Source organism: Lithobates pipiens, unplaced genomic scaffold, assembly GCF_037356315.1.
Source record: "Lithobates pipiens isolate NorthernLeopardFrog02 unplaced genomic scaffold, aLitPip1_a1.2 Scaffold_13, whole genome shotgun sequence".
NCBI lineage: Eukaryota > Metazoa > Chordata > Amphibia > Anura > Ranidae > Lithobates > Lithobates pipiens.
Genome location: NW_027507718.1, coordinates 197,850,602 through 197,871,216, shown reverse-complemented (window position 1 = coordinate 197,871,216; position 20,615 = coordinate 197,850,602). Strand labels below are relative to the sequence as shown.

At 42.4% G+C, this 20,615-nt stretch overlaps 1 protein-coding gene across 2 annotated transcripts in view; it reads left to right on the top strand.

Annotated features, from left to right (window-relative positions):
* LOC143974564 (neuronal acetylcholine receptor subunit alpha-7-like) overlaps positions 1 to 20,615 on the top strand; it is a 290,385-nt gene that overhangs the window by 205,307 nt on the left and 64,463 nt on the right. For both annotated transcript variants that reach the window (XM_077476094.1, XM_077476095.1), the window contains one exon: positions 5,354 to 5,440. In XM_077476094.1, coding sequence (XP_077332220.1) covers positions 5,354 to 5,440 — 87 coding nt within the window. The remainder of the gene's footprint in view (positions 1 to 5,353; positions 5,441 to 20,615) is intronic.

Here is a 20,615-nt window from a genome sequence, read left to right as displayed (position 1 = left end):
CCGGATCCAGCATCAGGGAACGCCTAGACCGTCAGGTGTCCGACTACATTGGGTTAACGGCCGATGTGGACGCTCTGAGGAGTGATGAACCCCTAGACTACTGGGTGGGCAGGCTTGACCTCTGGCCAGAGCTTGCCCAATTTGCAATCGAACTGTTGGCTTGCCCCTCATCCAGTGTCCTGTCCGAAAGGACGTTCAGCGCAGCAGGGGGGATTGTGACCGATAAGCGTACTCGCCTAGCTCACGACAGTGTTAACTACCTCACATTTCTAAAAATGAATGAGGCATGGATCTCGGAGGAATTCAACACATGTGATCAGTAGACCATGTATATGTCTATAAACAATTTTTGGAATCAAGCACACAGACCTTCTTAATTCATTTGGCTCACTTCCCTGACCCAAAAAAGCACACCGTACTATATGCCCCTACCCTCCTCTTTGAAGAGGTTGAGCGGTGTCATATTTCTACTGGGGCTGCTTATTATGAGGGGTTCCCACCATCCCTGTGCTGTGCTGACTTCCTCCTGGGTGTTCTTATTATGAGGGGCTCCCACCATCCCTGTGCTGTGCTGACTTCCTCCTGGGGGTTCTTATTATGAGGGGCTCCCACCATCCCTGTGCTGTGCTGACTTCCTCCTGGGGGTTCTTATTATGAGGGGATCACACCATCCCTGTGCTGTGCTGACTTCCTCCTGGGGCTGCTTACGGTGCTGCTGTCAGCGCTGTATGTCACGGAGCTGCTGTCAGCGCTGTATGTCACGGAGCTGCTGTCAGCGCTGTATGTCACGGAGCTGCTGTCAGCGCTGTATGTCACGGTGCTGCTGTCAGCGCTGTATGTCACGGAGCTGCTGTCAGCGCTGTATGTCACGGAGCTGCTGTCAGTGCTGTATGTCACGGAGCTGCTGTCAGCGCTGTATGTCACGGAGCTGCTGTCAGCGCTGTATGTCACGGAGCTGCTGTCAGCGCTGTATGTCACGGTGCTGCTGTCAGCGCTGTATGTCACGGAGCTGCTGTCAGCGCTGTATGTCACGGAGCTGCTGTCAGTGCTGTATGTCACGGAGCTGCTGTCAGCGCTGTATGTCACGGAGCTGCTGTCAGCGCTGTATGTCACGGAGCTGCTGTCAGCGCTGTATGTCACGGTGCTGCTGTCAGCGCTGTATGTCACGGAGCTGCTGTCAGCGCTGTATGTCACGGAGCTGCTGTCAGCGCTGTATGTCACGGAGCTGCTGTCAGCGCTGTATGTCACGGAGCTGCTGTCAGCGCTGTATGTCACGGAGCTGCTGTCAGCGCTGTATGTCACGGTGCTGATGTCAGTGCTCTGTATTACGGTGCTGCTGTCAGTGCTCTGTATCTCCTGCACCCTCTTGTTTGCCTACCCTGGTCCCTGACCTTCCCTCTCCTCCATTGCCTTCATTAGCTCCATAGTCCTGAATTGTCAGAACAATTTCCCAAATAAAAAAAAAATGCTTGTAGTTATCGATCCCAAATTCACCTCATACATGTATTATGCTATTGTCCAGGTGGTGGGACTACGTGCTACCCCCTAATAATTACCCCGTGGCCGCAAATTCGACCTAAAGGTTTGCGAAATTCGCCTCCCATTGAAGTCAATGGAGCCCGCGGCGAACGGTCGTTTTCGCGAACGTTTGTGCCCGTTCGCGTTTCGCGTTCGCGAAACGTCCCGTCGGAAGTTCGTCCATCACTATTTAACGCTACTTTTTTTACCAATCCCTCTTATTGAATTATTTTCACATTCCTATGTAGCAGCTGTCCTTTCCTTATTACACACTGGGTTAGCGCAGTAATATCTCTTATTCACATGTCTTATAATATTGTCTGCTTATTATTGCTTCAGTGTCTAGGTACAGTATTAAAGGTTTGACTAATTTGCTAAATAACAATGTACAAAAACCTTAATGTTCTTTGAAATGTATCATAGGTAGAAAGATAGTAGTGCAGCAATTAAAATGTAATTAAACATCAGCATGTAAAAAGTTTGTACAATTGTACGTAAATGATCAGGAATACATCCAAACATTTAAAAAATAACCTGAAATCAACTTCTCAAAACACACTAATGCCGCATACACACGATCAAACAATCCGGTGGAAAAGTCCGGCAAACTCAAGTCCACCGGACCATCCCCCCCCCGTGTGTAGCCTCCGGCTGACTTTTTTTACCCAAAAGTACGGCGGACTTAGAAAGTAGTTTTGCACTCCAATCTTACCGCCGGACTCACATTTCAGCAGACAATCTGGTCGTGTGTGTGCCAGTCCGCCGTACTTTTGAAATGAACGGACTTTTCCCACCCGGAGAAAAGTACGCTCATTTTGAGCGCATCTCCAGGTAGCCGGGGCCAGCGAAGGAGGCGTCGCTGGCCCCACCACCTGGTATGGACTTAAAGGGGAATCCCTAAGCCGAAAAATCTGAGCCGTGCCAGGCCGCGTGCCCTCAACATGGGGGGGGTGCCTTGGGGAAGGGGGGGCCGCGTGGCCCCTCCACCCCAAAGCACCTTGTCCCCATGTTGATGAGGACAAGGGCCTCTTCCCGACAACCCTGGCCGTTGGTTGTCGGGGTCTGCGGGCGGGGGGCTTATCGGAATCCGGGAGCCCCTGGATACCGGCCCCCCACCCTATGTGAATGAGTATGGGGTACAATGTACCCCTACCCATTCACCTGTGGAAAAAAAGTAAAAAAAAAAACACAACACACAAGGGTTAAAATAGTTTATTGCACAGCTCCGGGGGTCTTCCATCTTCAGGGGTCTTCTCGTCGGACTCCTCCAATATCTTCTGCTAGCTCTTTTGCTAGCGGAGGAGCCCGGCTTTCTTCTTCGCCTCCGCCGCCCTCTTCTTCCGACTTCGGAGGTCTTGTCCCCCTCTTCGGGGGTCTTGTCCCCCTCTTCGGTTCTTCTAGCTCTTTTACAGGAGGTGGCCCGGTCTTCTGTTGCCGCTGTCGCCGCTGTAGCCGCCTTCTGTTCTTCTCTTCAGATGTTGCCTCGTCGCTCTCTCCGCTCACAATGACGGGGACGCAGCGCGAGGCGACTTATATAGGGACATCGTCGGATGATGTCCCCGCCCACTATGATGTCACAGTCTCAGAGGATGCTGGGACTGTGACATTATAATAGGCGGGGACATCATCCGGTGATATCCCTATATAAGTCGCCGCGCGCCGCGTACCTGCCATTGTGAGCGGAGGATGTGACGAGGCAACATCTGAAGAGAAGAACAGAAGACGGCGACAGCGGCGACAGAAGACCGGGTCACCGCCTGTAAAAGAGCTAGAAGAAGGTGCGGTGGCCCAGCAAGAAGAACCAAAGAGGGGGACGGGACCCCCAAAGTCGGAAGAAGAGGGCGGCGGCGAAGAAGAAAGCCGGGCTCCTCTGCTAGCAAAAGAGCTAGCAGAAGATAGCGGAGGAGTCCGACGAGAAGACCCCTGAAGACGGAAGACCCCCGGAGCTGTGCAATAAACTATTTTAACCCTTGCGTTCCACAGGTGAATGGGTAGGGGTACATTGTACCCCATACTCATTCACATAGGGTGGGGGGCCGGTATCTGGGGGCCCCCTTATTAAAGGGGGCTCCCGGATTCCGATAAGCCCCCCACCCGCAGACCCGACAACCAATGGCCAGGGTTGTCGGGAAGAGGCCCTTGTCCTCATCAACATGGGAACAAGGTGCTTTGGGGTGGGGGGCCGCAAGGCCCCCCCTTCCCCAAGGCCCCCCATGTTGAGGGCACGCGCCATGGCATGGCTCAGGAGGGGCTCACTTGACCCCACCACCTTGCCTGGCCGGCCGGGTAGCGTGCTCGCATAAGGGTCTGATGTGGACCCAGGGGGGGACCCCCATGCTGATTTTTCGGCGTAGGGATTCCCCTTTAAGTCCATACCAGGTGGCGGGGCCAGCGACGCCTCCTTCGCTGGCCCCGGCTACCTGGAGACGCGCTCAAAATGAGCGGACATTTCTCTGCGTGTGTGGGCGAATCCGTTCATTTCAAAAGTACGGCGGATAGTCCGGCGGACTTAGTACGCCGTATTAGTCCTCTGAAAAAGTGCCGTGTGTGGGCAAGTAGCTCGTTCGGAAAGTCCGGCGGACAGTCCGGCGGGAAGTCCATCAGACTAAGTCCGCCGGATAGTCCGCTACGTGTGTACGTGGCATTAGTCACACTCCCCTTCTAAACAAAAACATTTAAAACACAGGGCAAATTTCACTCCATCCAATCCCCTACCCCTCCTCAAAAACATGTATCAGTTTGATTATAGTTGGACATATGACACCTACAACAAAGACAGATCCTTGCAAGACCTAAAAATCATGGCAATCACACACAAATTGTCACTGTTAAAAGGTATGGGTTTGATTTGAAAAATAAAATCACCAAGTCTAACACAAACTGTTAACAATGTTTTCATATTCCATTGTACATGAAAAGTAATATGAAATGCACATTACACAAAAGCGCTTTTCACAGTTACAAATAACCAAGCTAAAATAATATTACTTCTAAAACTCCTTTAAATTGTGATTGAGTTTTCTTTGATAAACGTTCTTTTTTCACTTTTCACAGTGCTAAACAAATACGGTATTGTTTTAAACATCTTTTCTAATGAAAATCAAGGAAATATGTAGGACAAAGCATGTAGTATACATGTTCAAACTGACCAATAAGCTGCCTGCAATACTATGCAAAATATTATGTTTTATTAAAAATAAGTAAAAACTACTGAACTGAGTGCTAGCATGTAACTAACACTGTTCAGTCCCGTATTTGGAGGAAAGTGCTGTAACTACAGCTTTGCGCCTAAAAATTTGTGTCACATGCACAGTTTCAAGCTATAAACAACATACTCGGGTAAGGCAAATAGACTGTTCACTTTGCAAGGGCAGTAGACTTTGCATGAGACTTTTCCCCAGAGCTTAGTGACTGAGGTGAAGCTCTATTGACTTCCATCATCCAATCATGTACAAAAAAAATTTTTTTATATTTTTCTTGCATGTTATTGGGTATTCTTTGTAAAGTAACATTTCACCATGTTGCATTTCCCATGCAAAGTGCAATTTCCTTTGTAAGACGCAACTTAACTTGCAAAGGGAACAGACTATTTTCCTTCAGTTAATCAGAACATTGTGGGGGGGGACACATTCATCTGACACCTTTAAGTGTAATGCTGTAGCTCTGCAAGAGAGCAATGATAGGTATCAATGGAACCCATAATGGTAAGTACAAAACATAATCATGTACTTTATGCTGTCTTTCATTATATGTTTCTTTTTTCAGTGACTTTGTATCTTTAGCTGAAATGAAAAAACACTCTAGGATTAAGTATTGTTTTTCTCTGATAACCTAGGCATCACCGTTCTGTTGTCACTGACTGTCTTTATGCTGCTTGTAGCAGAAATTATGCCTGCAACATCAGATTCTGTACCGCTAATTGGTAAGATTGTTTGGTTTTGTCATTGTGTACCATTTCATACCAAAAAGTAAAACATTGTATAATAGATATAGATCATGAGCAGATTTTCTACGATTTTTACGCACTTAGCAAAAAGTATTTTAGGCTGGATTGTATGCAAACAACTAAATACACAGATGAGATATACAAAAAATGAAAACTGCTTTACTTGGCAATGGTTTTGTGTTTTTGTCCATTCATTGTGGAGGTTTACACAGCTATGGCAAACAGCGCAGCCAGCCTGGAGACCTGACTTTTCTCTGCTGCAGTAAAGAATACAATTAGGTCTTGCCCCTGCCCTAGCTTCTGTATAGGGCATAAAAGCAGCAGTGTGATGCCACTTTGATTTTCTGTTCATCCCTTACCTAGATTTACACAGCCTGGCAGTCAGCAGAGCCAAATTTATGATTTGATTTTTTTCATTCTACTGACTGCCAGGCTTTGTAAATCTCAGTTAAAGAGGAACGCTGGTTATTATTATTATTCATGGTTTATATAGCGCCAACAGTTTGCACAGCACTTTACAGCATGAGGGCTCCAGATGTGTTTTTTTTTTTACAATACTATAACTGCTGACACAACAGTAGACATTCACGAGTCCATGAATACACCGCTGTCCTTATCCCCATCAGTTCTTTGCTGGTCTTCGGATCCCCGGCGCAACCATCTTGACTGTGGGAGATGACTGTGACTCCCCGCTGTTTCACAGCCAGCTGCCCACTGTGCACAAGAAAACCCACTTCTCCTTGCCAGATTGGTCCCGCAGTCTCCGGGGGCATGTGATGTGTCCCGGGAGGTTGCATGCAGGGGGTTGGGGACTTTGGCCAAACTGTCAGAAAAAGGTACCTGCCCCCCACCACCTTTCAAATATGTTAGAGGAGAGGCAGCATAGTGGTTCATTCCCTTTTAAGTGAAAGCCTGCTTTAAGTAATACAGCTAAGACACCTTCCTGAGTATAACTGGGCAGTGAAGAAGCAACAGCAAACCGATGAACCTATTCCTCTGTTCACTTCTCGGTCAGCATGTTCCTTATTGATTTATTTTTATGCAGCCTACTATTGCTTCTCCTACGTCTCCCATTGTGAATTCTTATGTTAAGGCTTACATCAAGTTACATTAAATACGTATGCTACTTGCATTAAAATTACATTTAATGATTTTGTACTGAATATATTACTGATTTTTTTTAAATATTTGCCTGGTTTATGCTTTACCACATACACTACAGTTTACACTGAATATTATGCAACTGTTTCATTTTTTTTTTTTTTACTGAAAAAGCTTTATTATTTCACATTGTATTCTGTGCTCATCTATTTGTATCTAGGCAGTTGGTTGTGATGCCTCTTTTTTAATTTTTAATGTTATATATGTACACAAGCAGCCTTTAGCATTAGTTTATTTCATCTTTTGCATTAAACAGCCCAATGCAATTAAGGAGTTAAAAGTAAATGCATCCTCTTGCTTAATTTAAGTTGCATGTCTGTAGGCCATGTTGGTTACCCCTAAAGCCTGCCCCCCCCCCCCATCCCAAGGTCGCTACTGTCTTTGAATGCTCCCCCTCTGTATCAAAGGAGAACATGCTGTTCCTATTCAAATGCCATGCATGTTCATTGCATGCTCTCTCTCTCCCTGGTTGGGCAGTGGTTGTACTCAGTGTTGTTGTAGCTGTAGTGTCTGGGAAACAGGACAGGGGGGAGCTGACATTAGGATTTTTGACAGGCTTCAGTGAGAACCAGCATAGCATACAGTTATCCAAACTAAATTAGGAAAATTAAACATCTACTGAGGCCCTTTGACTGCAAGTAATCTAAACATTTAAAGTGAATCCCTTTTTTGTGTTGGATAGAGTGAGGAAGGGTTAGCCACTTTTTTTCACCCCACTATTTGTACTAGTTACCATTTTTAGAAAGAAGTAAGTGGCAATTCAAAAATTTAGAACAAGAGCTAAATGAAAATATACACACTGTCTAAGTAGGGAATTCACCTCACTTTGAGGGATTTCCTCTAAACTACTGATGCACTTTTAGGATACAAAGGGGTTGATTTACTAAAGGCAACTACACTCTGCAAGAGCAGTTGCTCCAGAGCTTAGTAAATGAGCAGAGGCTCTGCTGACATCATCCAATCGTGCAAGCAAAATTACATTTTTTGAATTTTCCTTGCATGTGATTGGGCATTCTTTGAAAAGTGAAGCTTTACCTCTTTTTCTAAGCTCTGGAACAACTGCATTTGCACCATTTGCAGAGTGCAACTGCACTTTTCAAACTGCACAGTCTAATTGCCTTTAGTAAATCAACCCCCAGTTACCAAAAAATTCCCAATGGTTCATGTACAGCAAAAAATAAATTTTAGGTGGTTTTATCCCTTCCCTACTTTTGGCTAATTACAGGAATAATTCATAGATATGTAACTGTCCAGTGCAGGTGCCTGTTCTTGCCATGACTAGTTTCTGGAAAAACCTAGTAAATATCCATGGTCACTGATATAGCATTGTCTTGTACTTGGTGCACAGCCTTTTGTAGACAGATTCCCGCATTTGTGGAAAAACCTTGCATGTTTAAGCTTAGTATGAAATGAATATGTGGAAATATGTACCTAATGGCAAGGTTAGCATTCTCCCAGTCTGCATTGTTTTAATGCAAGTGAGTTAGCAAGTGCATGCATTGTGTTACAAGTGTTACTGCAGTCAATTCAACTGAATAGCTTGACAACACATCAAAACATCAAAACATACATACACCAAGACATAAACCATTTTTGGCGACACAGCACACCACATAATAGGGTAGTTCAATATCATGTGTTGTGGTGTGCTATAACACATGTGCACATTGCTGCATTAATGCTGCATTTCATTAGTGCAAAATGAGTGACACCACAATGTGCTAATGTGTTTAATGCATGTTGCATTAATCCACTGCAATAGAAAAAAGTGAATCCAGCCTAACTGTACACACCATATTTTCATCTTTTTTTAACTTTAATTATTAGTAAGTGTATGCAAAAATTGGATGTATTAAAAGCTTTGAGCAAATGACCCAAGAACAAACATCTTTAGTTTAAAACTGAACTGAAGAAGAGAAAAATGGCTTCTCTCTATGTGATTTGTGTTATAAGTAGAAATTGACTGGAGTGCAGTGCTAAATAACGCAGGTAACAGACTTACTGTATAAATACTTTTGTTTTTGGCAATTGTTTTCTTTGTTTGCTGCATCACAGTATGGCCTGGTGGTAACACCAAAATGCATGCAGTTGAAAGTTAGTGCTGCTCAACCACCTTTTTACTAAAGCAAGCATGCTTAGATGTTCTGTAAAACCTCCCCTTGTGCAGTTCAACAATATAAAAACGCCAACACTCACCATCTTTGTCCAAAAAAGAAAAATGTCTTTGTTAAATATCCAGTACCATAGAATATAAAAAATGTGAAACCTGACTGATGCATTTCAGCCGTACCATAGCTACCATGACTTAGGCCATCATAACTAAGGCTGGAAACAAATCAAATAGTTTTTTTAAATCTTTGTATTGTATGTTTCTGGATATTTAATAAAAATAGTATTCCATTTTTAAACATCAATGTTCAATGCTGGTGTTTGGAGATTGCAAAATGCTTGCATTTTTGTGGCTTGCATCATCATGGGCTGACATATAGATCAAACACATTGAGACTGATTTACTAAAAAAGCGGAGAATCTTTGCACTGTAAATTGTGAAAATACCCTTTTTTGTCCATTCATATGAAAAGTCAATTACTGCGCACTTTGAATACCCAATCATGTGTAGATGAAATAAGTAAACACACAACTATTTAGTAAATCAGCGCTCATCATGTTTATACAGGATCCTGTTTAAGTTAATTTGGATGGCAAAAATGCAACTTGAAGGATTTTTTCCAATAAATAGATGAGCTATTAAAGTTAATCAAAATGTTCTTTTCTTTAAAGACTTTGTATGCACATAAATCATATTACACAGCTGAAGAATTAACAGTTAATCATTCAAAAATAAAGTAAGCTGAATGAGACCAATTTCAGTCATGGTCAATAACTGCAGATGCCTCAAGAAAAACATGCATGCAATTCTTTGGAAAGATTAACTAAAATGTTTCCAATTTGCTGGGTTTAAAATATTTGATCTCTATTCCAGTAAGGACTGATCTAATTGATGGGACTAAGCAAATCGGATTTCTCTTGTTTGTTGTAGTTACACTAAAAGATGATCTCAGTCATCTTATTAGAGTCTTCTGCAACACAGAACTCTTGGTGACAGTAAAACAACCAGACTTCTCTTGTTTGTAATAGTCACATTGACATATAACTACAATCATCTCATTAATGTCTTCTGTGGTTTAAACTCTTTGATAACAATAGAAAAAACTATATGTATATTGTTGGCATTAGTTACAGTAAAATATAATTTCAGTCATATCACAAAAGTCTTCTATGGCGTAGAACTTTTGGTGATGCTTCAGTTTGGTCAATTAAGCTTTGACAAAAAATCTGGAAGCGGATTGGTTTCTATCCATAGCTGCACCAGATTTTGCACTCTCCAGTTTTAGTAAATGAACCTCATTTTGTTTTATTTGTATTTGTTTGTTTCAATGCTACTGACGCAACATCAAGTAGGGAACCATTGGTGTTTGAGTGTTCTATGTGATGGTGGTTAATTTTGTGGGTTAGTTTGTAAAAGTATACCCAGTCACAAAATCTAATGCTAATATGTTAATAATTTTAAAATTAAATTTCAATATTTTATAATTGTCATCTTTCATTGTAATAATGATCTTGTAATAAAGGTCCACCTGTTATAGGCAATACCCTGTCCCTTTCTCCCAGTTGAGATGCTTTGTTCTCACCCTGTTATGCAGTCTTCTGATAGAGACTGCAAGCATATGTTTCAATACACATTTTATAGGTATGGTCCACTGTTGTCACCAGAAAGTAATTTGACTATTGCTGGAGCACATGCATTTACGCAGGAAATGGTTGCAGGACAGGAAATGGCAGCAAGGATGCTGAATAGCAGTCATTTATAATTTACAGTGATTCATTCAGTTAGCATTTATGTCTAATTTTAGATTGTCTCTGATGTCCATGACAGTTTCTGCTTTTGATCATTTCTCATCAAGAGTATTTAGTGTATTACAATCTCCTACTTTCTGCATGTTTTGAGTTTCCCTGATGAAATCACGCGACCTGTGATGAAACATATTGGGTCGGGGCTTAATGACATCACTGTGCATCAACCAGGAATTGGTGGGAATTACAGATTTTCATGCTGCTAGGCTGCACACTGTTTTCATTATATTGATGTGGTTTACCTGTGTGCATTTAGGAATAGATACACATTTTAATGTGAGTGTGATTTTTTTTTTAGCTTTTTAATAAATGTGGTTTTAAGCAGTACATATTATGTGGTATATTTTTGTTTGCCTTGAGTGACAGTAGAGCAGATGCACTGTTATATTCTGGATTTTTAACCTCCCTGGCGGTACGATTATTTCGGATTTTAGGTGCTAAAAGCGGTACAATTATTTTGCATGAAAATTTGGCGTTTTATATTGTAGTCCTGTAATTCTTAGCAATAACTCACTTAAATCTGTCCAAACCAGAGTCTAGCAGACATCCTGGGTATGATAAAGTTTGAAAAATGAAATCATAATTATAAATAATTATACCAAATAATAATATAACAATAATAAAAAATATTCAATAATGTAATCAAATCAAAAACACAGAAATTTGCTCAGTTGCAGAATTGTCACTGTCATTACTTTTCAATATTTGATGACGGACCTCCCCACAAATCGATATCCCTCAATTCTGCGAGTGATTACAATTTATTATCGCTGTTTTCTAGCTGGTCTAAAATAATTTTTGATGTTAAGGGACAGTTTTGGTTGATATGGACAATCTCCAGTTTCCAGGCATAAAGAACAGTTTTTATTATATAAAACTGCATGCAGGACACTGGGCAGACCACTAGGGACAAAGGGGATGTGAAATTATTACATACAGCAATGTAATCTGTAAGATTACATTATACTGTATGTATAGTGAGTGTTTCACTTTTTGAATTTGGCGCCGATCTCCGTCCCTGTGCGTCGCAACGCCCGCAGTGTACGGAGATCGGCTCCATGATAGATCGAGCGGGACACGGCTCGCTCGTACAGCGCGGGGACATCGCTAGATCCGAGGGAGAAGGTAAGTAAACATCCTCCTGGATCCAGCAATGCGGTCCCAAGTCTGGCTCAGAGTTACCGCTTTTGGTATAAAAATTCCACCCCGAGCCAGACTCGGGAATACCGTCAGGGGGGTTAATGTCTGAAGCACATATTAATGTTAGCTGGCTACTGGTGTTTGTGCATAGAGGCTATATATATATATATATACAGTATATATATATCTATATATATATATATTTATACATATACAGGCATACCCCACTTTTAAGTACACAATGGTGTTTATTTACTAAAGCTGGAAAGTGCAAAATCAGGCTCACTTCTGCATAGAAACCAATGAGCTTCTAACCTCGGCTTGTTCAATTAAGCTTTGGTAATGAAACCTGCAAGCTCATTGGTTTCTATGCAGAAATGAGCCTGATTTTGCACCAGCTTTAGTAAATAAACACCATTGTGTACTTAAAAGTGGGGTATGCCTATATATATATAGCAATACAGGAGTTTCACACTACTTCAATTTTACTCCATTCTTGTTGCCTCTTCATCTTACGAGAACTTTGATTTCAATTGATTCCTAAAGTTTTAAATTAATGGCAACCTAACAAAAGAAAGACTTGATGTTAACTTAAGTCTGACCTTTTTTTACCTCCTTAGAAAGTATTGTAATGATCAGTTTTATTATACATTTTTAAGTTTGCTAGTTACTAAACATATTTATTAAATATATATTTTTTATTATTCATGTTAAATGTAAAATAAAATTTTTTGATGGGTTGCTAATTTAACAAAGGATTTGCAGGAAATCCTGAATGTTCCTGTTTTATTGAATCTCTCTAAATAATGTATGGATGTATAGATTTTGCACTTGCACAAAGCAGGGGGAAAAAAAGATGTGTGCATGAAGGCAGGCACCTTTACATACCGTATATACTCGAGTATAAGCCGAGATTTTCAGCCTCTTTTTTGAGGCTGAAAGTGCCCCCCTCGGCTTATACTCGAGTCATCGCCGTCTGACTGCTCGATCAGCGTATCGAGCAGACAGACGGCGGACATACTACAATTTGAAAGCCGCGCCTCCTTCTCCGCCTCCGCCTGTGATAGGCGGAACACTGAATTTCCCAGCAGCCTGTGTTCCGCCTATCACGGACATCGTCTCATCCTCGTCCGTAGTACGAGGATGAGACGATATCGGTGATAGGCGGAACACAGGCTGCTGGGAAATTCAGTGTTCCGCCTATCACAGGCGGAGGCGGAGGCGGGGCTTTTGAATTTTAGAATGGCCGCCGAGGCGATCCTGGCAAGGCACGGGACGGAGGCAAGGCAAGGCACGGCACGGGACGGGACGGAGGCAAGGCACGACACGACACGGGACGGAGGCAAGGAGGCAAGGCACGGCACGGGACGGAGGCAAGGAGGCAAGGCACGGCACGGGACGGAGGCAAGGAGGCAAGGCACAGGACGGAGGCTCGGGACACAGGTAGGCTGGACACACACACACACACACACACACACACACACACACACACACGGACACACACACATGGACACACACACACAGGGATGGATGGATGGAGACACACACACACAGGGATGGATGGAGACACACACACACAGGGATGGATGGATGGATGGAGACACACACACACAGGGATGGATGGATGGAGACACACACACACAGGGATGGATGGATGGATGGACACACACACACACAGGGATGGATGGATGGATGGACACACACACACACAGGGATGGATGGATGGATGGACACACACACACACAGGGATGGACGGACACACAGGGACGGACACACACACAGGGATGGACAGGCATGTCTCACCCTCGGCTTATACACGAGTCAATAAGTTTGCCAGTTTTTTTGGGGGTAAATTGGGGGCCTCGGCTTATATTCGGGTCGGCCTATACTCGAGTATATACGGTACATTTCTGCTATGCAAATACAAAGTTTTGTAAAATCCTAGTCTACTCTTAAAGTGATGAATTGTGTAATTGCCCTCTTCTTAGAGCCTGGGACATTTGGTGATTCGAGCAACAGTGTGGATTTTTACATGCCTGAGACCTTGGAGACAGTGATGGCTCTAAATGATCTGTGCTCACAGGGCAGTCATAATATATCCCAAACGTAAAAGTTCCTTTACACAGCCTAATACTGGTAAGCAGTGGCAGCTGGTGTTTTCTTTTAGGGGGCGGCAAACAACCACCCCGTCTGCCGGTCAGTCCGGCACTTACACCATCTAGGCAGCGGGCAGCAGGTATCAGACATCAGGCATCAGGCAACAGGCATTTGGCATCAAACATCAGGTATCAAGCAGTGGACATCAGGCATTGCGCTGCGGACATCAGGCATCAAGCAGCAGGCAGTGGCTCCTGTGTTCCTTGCCTCCATCACAGCGGCTGTGCATCTCCTTCCCTCCTCCTAGGCATCCAATAGGATCGCCTATCCTTTCAGCCAATCAGGGGACAGGTCTCAGACCTGCTTCCTGATTGGCCAGAAGGAAGATCAGTGTTAGAATAGTGAATATTCATTTGCTGTTCTAACACACCTGGGTGGGCTGTTAGCGCATTCTCTGTGCCTCGAGCCCATCCTATTTTTAAGCCTATTAGGGCCTTAGTGCTTTAAAAAAACACCCTCACCATTGGAATTTATGCACCCAGCATCCTGCAAGGGGCCGGAAGCATGGATGGGGGTTTGCGGCATTGATAAGGTGGCTCATACGCCCTTAATGGATGGGCCGCCCCTGCTGGTAAGGGCCATGACCAATTTGTGTATTGCTTGGGATAAATCAGGCAATTGGACTGGATTGGGGGAAATAAGAACTTCCAAAATCCAGAAATGCTCCCTATGATATGGAGCTTTTGCAATTTGTCATTAAAGCCCAATTAAACATTCATTTTAAATCAGATTAGCACATTTCAGATGTATGAATCTAAAAGATGTGCAAAGCCTAATGCCGCGTACACACAATCGGAATTTTGGCCAGCAAAAGACCGATGAGCGCTTTTCATCGGAAAATGCAACCGTGTGTATGCTCCATTGAAATTTAGCTGGCCAAATTCCTGCCAGCAAAAATTTGAGAGCATGTTCTCAATTTTTCAGACGGAAAAACTTTCTATTGGAAATTCTAATCATGTGTATGCAATTCCGATGCTCACATTCAACTAGGAGATGGAAGCTATTGGCTACTGGGTATTGAACTTCATTTTTCTAGTCCCGTCGTACGTGTTGTACGTCACCGCATTCTTGACGGTCGGAATTTGGTGTGACCGTGTGTATGCAAGACAGCTTGAGCGAAATCCCGTCGGAATTCCGTCGGGAAAACCATCAGAGCTTTTTCCGACCTAAATTCTGATCGCGTGTGTACGCGTTGTTACAGTTTTTCTTCTTTAGTAAGTGGCCATTCTGACTAGTAAGGTGCAGTAAAACTGATTTGTCCGCAGAGCAACAAATGATTATGCTTATTTTTGTTATTCAGAGACATGATCAAACCTGTCATAGAGGAGAAAAGTGATGATATACCATAGATGCATAAATGGCAGTTGTGCTGATGGATTCCCTAGGTATACACCTCAAAATGTTGTCTGACTATATCTCTTACCTTAAAATGGGGTTCCTGACACATAATTGCACATGATGCTCTGCCTGTAGCTTTTACCTATATTGTAGTTGCTAGTAGGGGAAAGTCAGCCGGTATCTGTTTAGCACATTACTCCCAGATTATTTTATTCAATGAGCTGCACAATCCTTTCATCACTCATGGATGTAGGACATCCAGCTTCTAGTTTGTGAGATCTTGGCTGGATTGGACACCCTCTTTATTTGCTGGCCTGATGCTAATGGTCTGATGTACAATCTTTTCTGCTGTCGTCCTAGCTTGGTGGTTGGGCAGAATGTAAGACACATGGAGCGGACTGATATCTCAGATCTAGAAGGTTTGTGATCAGACAAATGTATAAGTTACAAACTGAGAGCAGGAAATCACAAGGTACTCACAAACCTATAGCTATAATTGTGAAGAAAAAAAAATAGAGAAGATTAGGCAGAGAAGGTCTAGTCAATTGCTTTTTGACTATATGATTTTTCATTTTTCAAGATAAGGATCGCCTTGTTTTTTCTGAATCTCATATTCCTGAGGCAGTGTGTGCCAGGAACAATGACTTTCTGGAACACCATAGGCAGATTTCCAGAAATTCTAGATGAGGTTGGATGACAGCAAATCTCTTTGATTATCCATTCCCACAATTGTATACCTGCATTTTCCATTTCATCTGGTAGATTTAAGGTTCCAAGTCATTACCCTCTTTTGAAACAACATCATAGTACAAATCTACATACATGCACACACTGACCCAGAGACCCAGCTTGCTAGAATTCTGATAGGCAACCATGTGTTCAATCCTAAATAAGAGAATGACAGGGATGCCTTAATTGTTTGGTGTAAACTGTTGCTTCGCATTTAGGAATCTAATACCATCTAAAGAAATCTTCTCCACAAAAGCAAGGGTTAATTTACCAAGCATTCTTAAAATTGCTTTCTAACAATTTTCCATAATAACCTTTACATTTTGCACCTTACATTTTTTTCTCTGCAAATAATTAGAGCATATGAAATAGTATATTAGATATACAGCTTTTTGGAAGTTGGCATTTAGGTCAGAACATACTTTGCTCATCTGTTCATTAGATTCTTTTTTCCCTTGTGAAATAAGAGGATAAAGCTTTTCATGCCCTAGAATGTAAAAGCCTTGGGGGTTGGATGGAGCAGCTATCTGTAAACGACTGTCTAAAACAATCCAAATGATATCTCCTTTCTGTCACCTAATACCAAGCTGAAAGTCTGGCAATATAAACATTGATGAAAATTAGGAATATTTTGGAGGAATAATGTGAAACAGGATGATTAAACTATCCCACGACAATTGTTTTAAAATACTTTTTAATATTCATCTTGACTTTCAGAAAAATTCAGAGCTGATATGGGATGCATTAGACAATATAATTATATGCATATTTTACAAGAAAACTTGAGCGATTTTGCCAATCATCGAAGTGCTTTGCATTGTAGCATAAATTTTAATGCATGACAGATTCTTTATTTGGATTCTTTGGTTTCTGTTAGGGCTTAGCAATTATCATTTGATCTTTAAACAAACTGATAGAAATCCCTCCAGATTCACCCACAGCATCTCAAGACATCATTATGTCAGTCTTAACATTGCAGGTTACAAAGTTCCATAGTCAGGTTAAAAAAAAAAGACACACTCCCTTCAAGTTAAAAAAAAAAAAAACTTTACTCCCTCAGAACACTAACACTGCAGTTAAAGTAGAACTTTGGTCTCCCATTAAAAAAAATACTACATTTAATTAAAAGTGCATTTGCACTTACAATGCCCTTGCAAAATCTTACAAACACTTGCTGAGCATGTCAGGTAAGTCCACAACACGTAGCTTCCTGTGATGAGGGGGGAACAACACGGCAGCACTCCTACCAAATTCAAAGTAGCAATGATCCTCATGGAGGCTGTTTGCTACAGTGAGGTTGGGATGGTGGGGGGAGGCAGAATGTTGCAGGGAGCATGACCACCAGCAATTTTACTGCTAATTCACAGGCCTGTAGCTTGTCATTTAACAACTGGCAACACCTAGTTTTGTCCACTGCTTTCTGGATTAGCATTGGATTTTTCAGTGTCCTGTTCAAATTGCTGTCTATTGCAAACAATGTAATACTGTGAATGGAGGTACAGTACTGCAGAGTTTTGGCTTTTGTTTCTGGGAATAAATGACACTCTTTTGTAGAGTTCTAGATTATCTGATAGGATATCTGTCCTATTCAAACTGGAGTCACTGTAAAATGGGGCCTAGTACAGATGAGATGTGATTGTAAGAGATCTTTTTGATAGAATGCCTTTTTTGGTGCCCTGTTCAAATCGCAGTCTATTGCAAATAATGTAAGACGAGGTACTGTGACTCAAGGTACTGTACTGAAGTGTTTTGGGTTTTGTTTCTGGGAATAAATTACACTCTTATGAGCATTTCTAGATTATCTAATAGAATATCTGTTAGGGGGTCCTATTCAAATAGGGGTCACTGTAAAATGGGGCCTAGTACAAATGAGATGTGATTGTAATGGTAATTTTCTTTATAAAAAACACGTCATACTTACCTGCTCTGTGCAATGATTTTGCACAGAGCAACACTAGACCTCTAGGGTCCACCCGCTGGTGCTCCTGGCTCCTCCCCCCTTCGACGTGCCCCAAAGCAAGCCACTTGCTAGGGAGCAATCATGCACACTTGATCCTGAGCCAGGCTCTGTGTGCCCATTGACTGCTCCCTTCTCACAGGCTGTGATTGATTGCAGCAGAAACCATGGATACTGCTGCTGACTCCATGTTCAGTGAGGAGAGGAAGAGGGGACAGCCGCTGCTCTCGGCACAGCATTCAGTCAAGATAAGGCTCAGGTAAATATTTTGGAGGACTGGGGTGGCTGAACATGAACTTTTTTTTACCTTAATGCAGAAAGGCAATAAGGTGAAAAAAAAAACCTTCTGCCTTTACAACCACTTTAATACTATGCACATAGGTACTACATTATTTTGTCAGCTTCCTTCTATAAATAAATTAGACTGTAATATTGACTTCTAGATTTGAAAAGTGTTGTTTAAATGGCTGTTGCGCGTTCTGTTCAAAAAGGGGCCTAGTACAAGCGATTCAATTCTGTGCATGCTGTGTGAATGAGGCAGGGTTTATGCACACAGATAAAGCAAGGGATTGAAAAGGTCCTGCATATGAAAAAAAAAGGCCTAAACCATACAGTGGTGTGAAAAAGTGTTTGCCCCCTTCCTCATTTCCTGTTCCTTTGCATGTTTGTCACACTTAAGTGTTTCGGAACATCAAACCAATTTAAACAATAGTCAAGGACAACACAAGTAAACACAAAATGCAATTTGTAAATGAAGGTGTTTATTATTAAAGGTGAAAAAAAATCCAAACCATCATGGCCCTGTGTGAAAAAGTGATTGCCCCCTAAACCTAATAACTGGTTGGGCCACCCTTAGCAGCAACAACTGCAACCAAGCGTTTGCGATAACGTGCAATGAGGCTTTTACAGCGTCCTGGAGGAATTTTGGCCCACTCATCTTTGCAGAATTGTCCTAATTCAGTTACATTAGAGGGTTTTCGAGCATGAACGGCCTTTTTAAGGTCATACCACAACATCTCAATAGGATTCAGGTCAGGACTTTGGCTAGGCCACCCCAAAGTCTTCATTTTGTTTTTCTTCAGCCATTCGGTGGTGGACTTGCTGGTGTGTTTAGGATCATTGTCCTGCTGCAGAACCCAAGTTCGTTTCAGCTTGAGTACACGAACAGATGGTCGGACATTCTCCTTCAGGATCTCTTGGTAGACAGCAGAATTCATAGTTCCTTTTATCACGGCAAGTCTTCCAGGTCCTGAAGCAGCAAAACAGCCCCAGACCATCACACTACCACCACCATATTTTACTGTTGGTATAATGTTCTTTTTATGAAATGCAGTGTTCCTTCTACGCCAGATATACTTGGACACACACCTTCCAAAGAGTTCCACTTTTGTCTCATCGGTCCACAGAATGTTGTCCCAAAAGTCTTGGGGATCATCAAGATGTGTTGTGGAGAAATTGAGACGAGCTTTGATGTTCTTTTTGCTCAGCAGTGGTTTTCTCCTTGGAACTCTGCCATGCAGGTCATTTTTGCCCAGTCTTTTCCTGATGGTGGAGGCATGAACGCTGACCTTAACTGAGGCAAGTGAGGCCTGCAGTTCCTTGGACGTTGTTGTGGGGTCTTTTGTGACCTCTTGGATGAGTCGTCGCTGCGCTCTTGGGGTAATTTTGGGCGGCCGGCCACTCCTGGGAAGGTTCACCACTGTTCCATGTCTTCGCCATTTGTGGATAATGGCTCTCACTGTGGTTCGCTGGATTCCCAAAGCTTTGGAAATGGCTTTATAACCCTTTCCAGACTGATAGATCTCAATTACTTTCTTTCTCAATTGTTCCTGAATTTCTTTGGGTCTCGGCATGATGTGTAGCTTTTAAGGATCTTCTGGTGGACCTTACTGTGTCAAGCAGCTCCTATTTAAGTGATGCCTTGATTGTGAACAGGTGTGGCAATAATCAGGCCTGGGTGTGGCTAGAGAAATTGAACTCAGGTGTGGACAACCACAGTTATAGTATGTTTTAACAAGGGGGGCAATCACTTTTTCACACAGGGCCATGATGGTTTGGATTTTTTTTCACCTTTAATAATAAACACCTTCATTTACAAATTGCATTTTGTGTTTACTTGTGTTGTCCTTGACTATTGTTTAAATTGGTTTGATGTTCCGAAACACTTAAGTGTGACAAACATGCAAAGGAACAGGAAATGAGGAAGGGGGCAAACACTTTTTCACACCACTGTATACTTGATGGACTCAGAATCCAGTGATTTCTAGATTTTTGTTATTTTTGAAAAGGGCAATGCAAACTGTTGGCATTCTATAAGTCCTGTATAATAATTTTGGAAAGTGGGGGTCCTGCTCTAAATAGTGTCTAGTACAAATGATTAAATGTCGGGCACAGGGTCACAAAAATATTTTGAGTGATTTTCTGATGAATACATTGCACTTAAATGTTGATGTCTTCATAAGAAAATGGCTGGCGATGGTCCTGTACAAACTTGGGCCTAATACAAGCAATTAAATTGTGCATACGTAGGTACGGCAAAAGTTTTGGGGGTCTTTTTGTCCAGTGAAATAAATACACTCTAATTTTGTTGTCTTGAATAAAAGCTGGTTGTGTCTTGTTCAAAATGAGACCTTGTGAATGTATTTAAATACTGTGCTTTAAGTCACAACAATAGTTTGTAAGTTTTTCCATTTAAATAAATACGCTCTACTGGAGATTTTTTTATTAAAATCTGGCTAATATGTTTTCTGATAA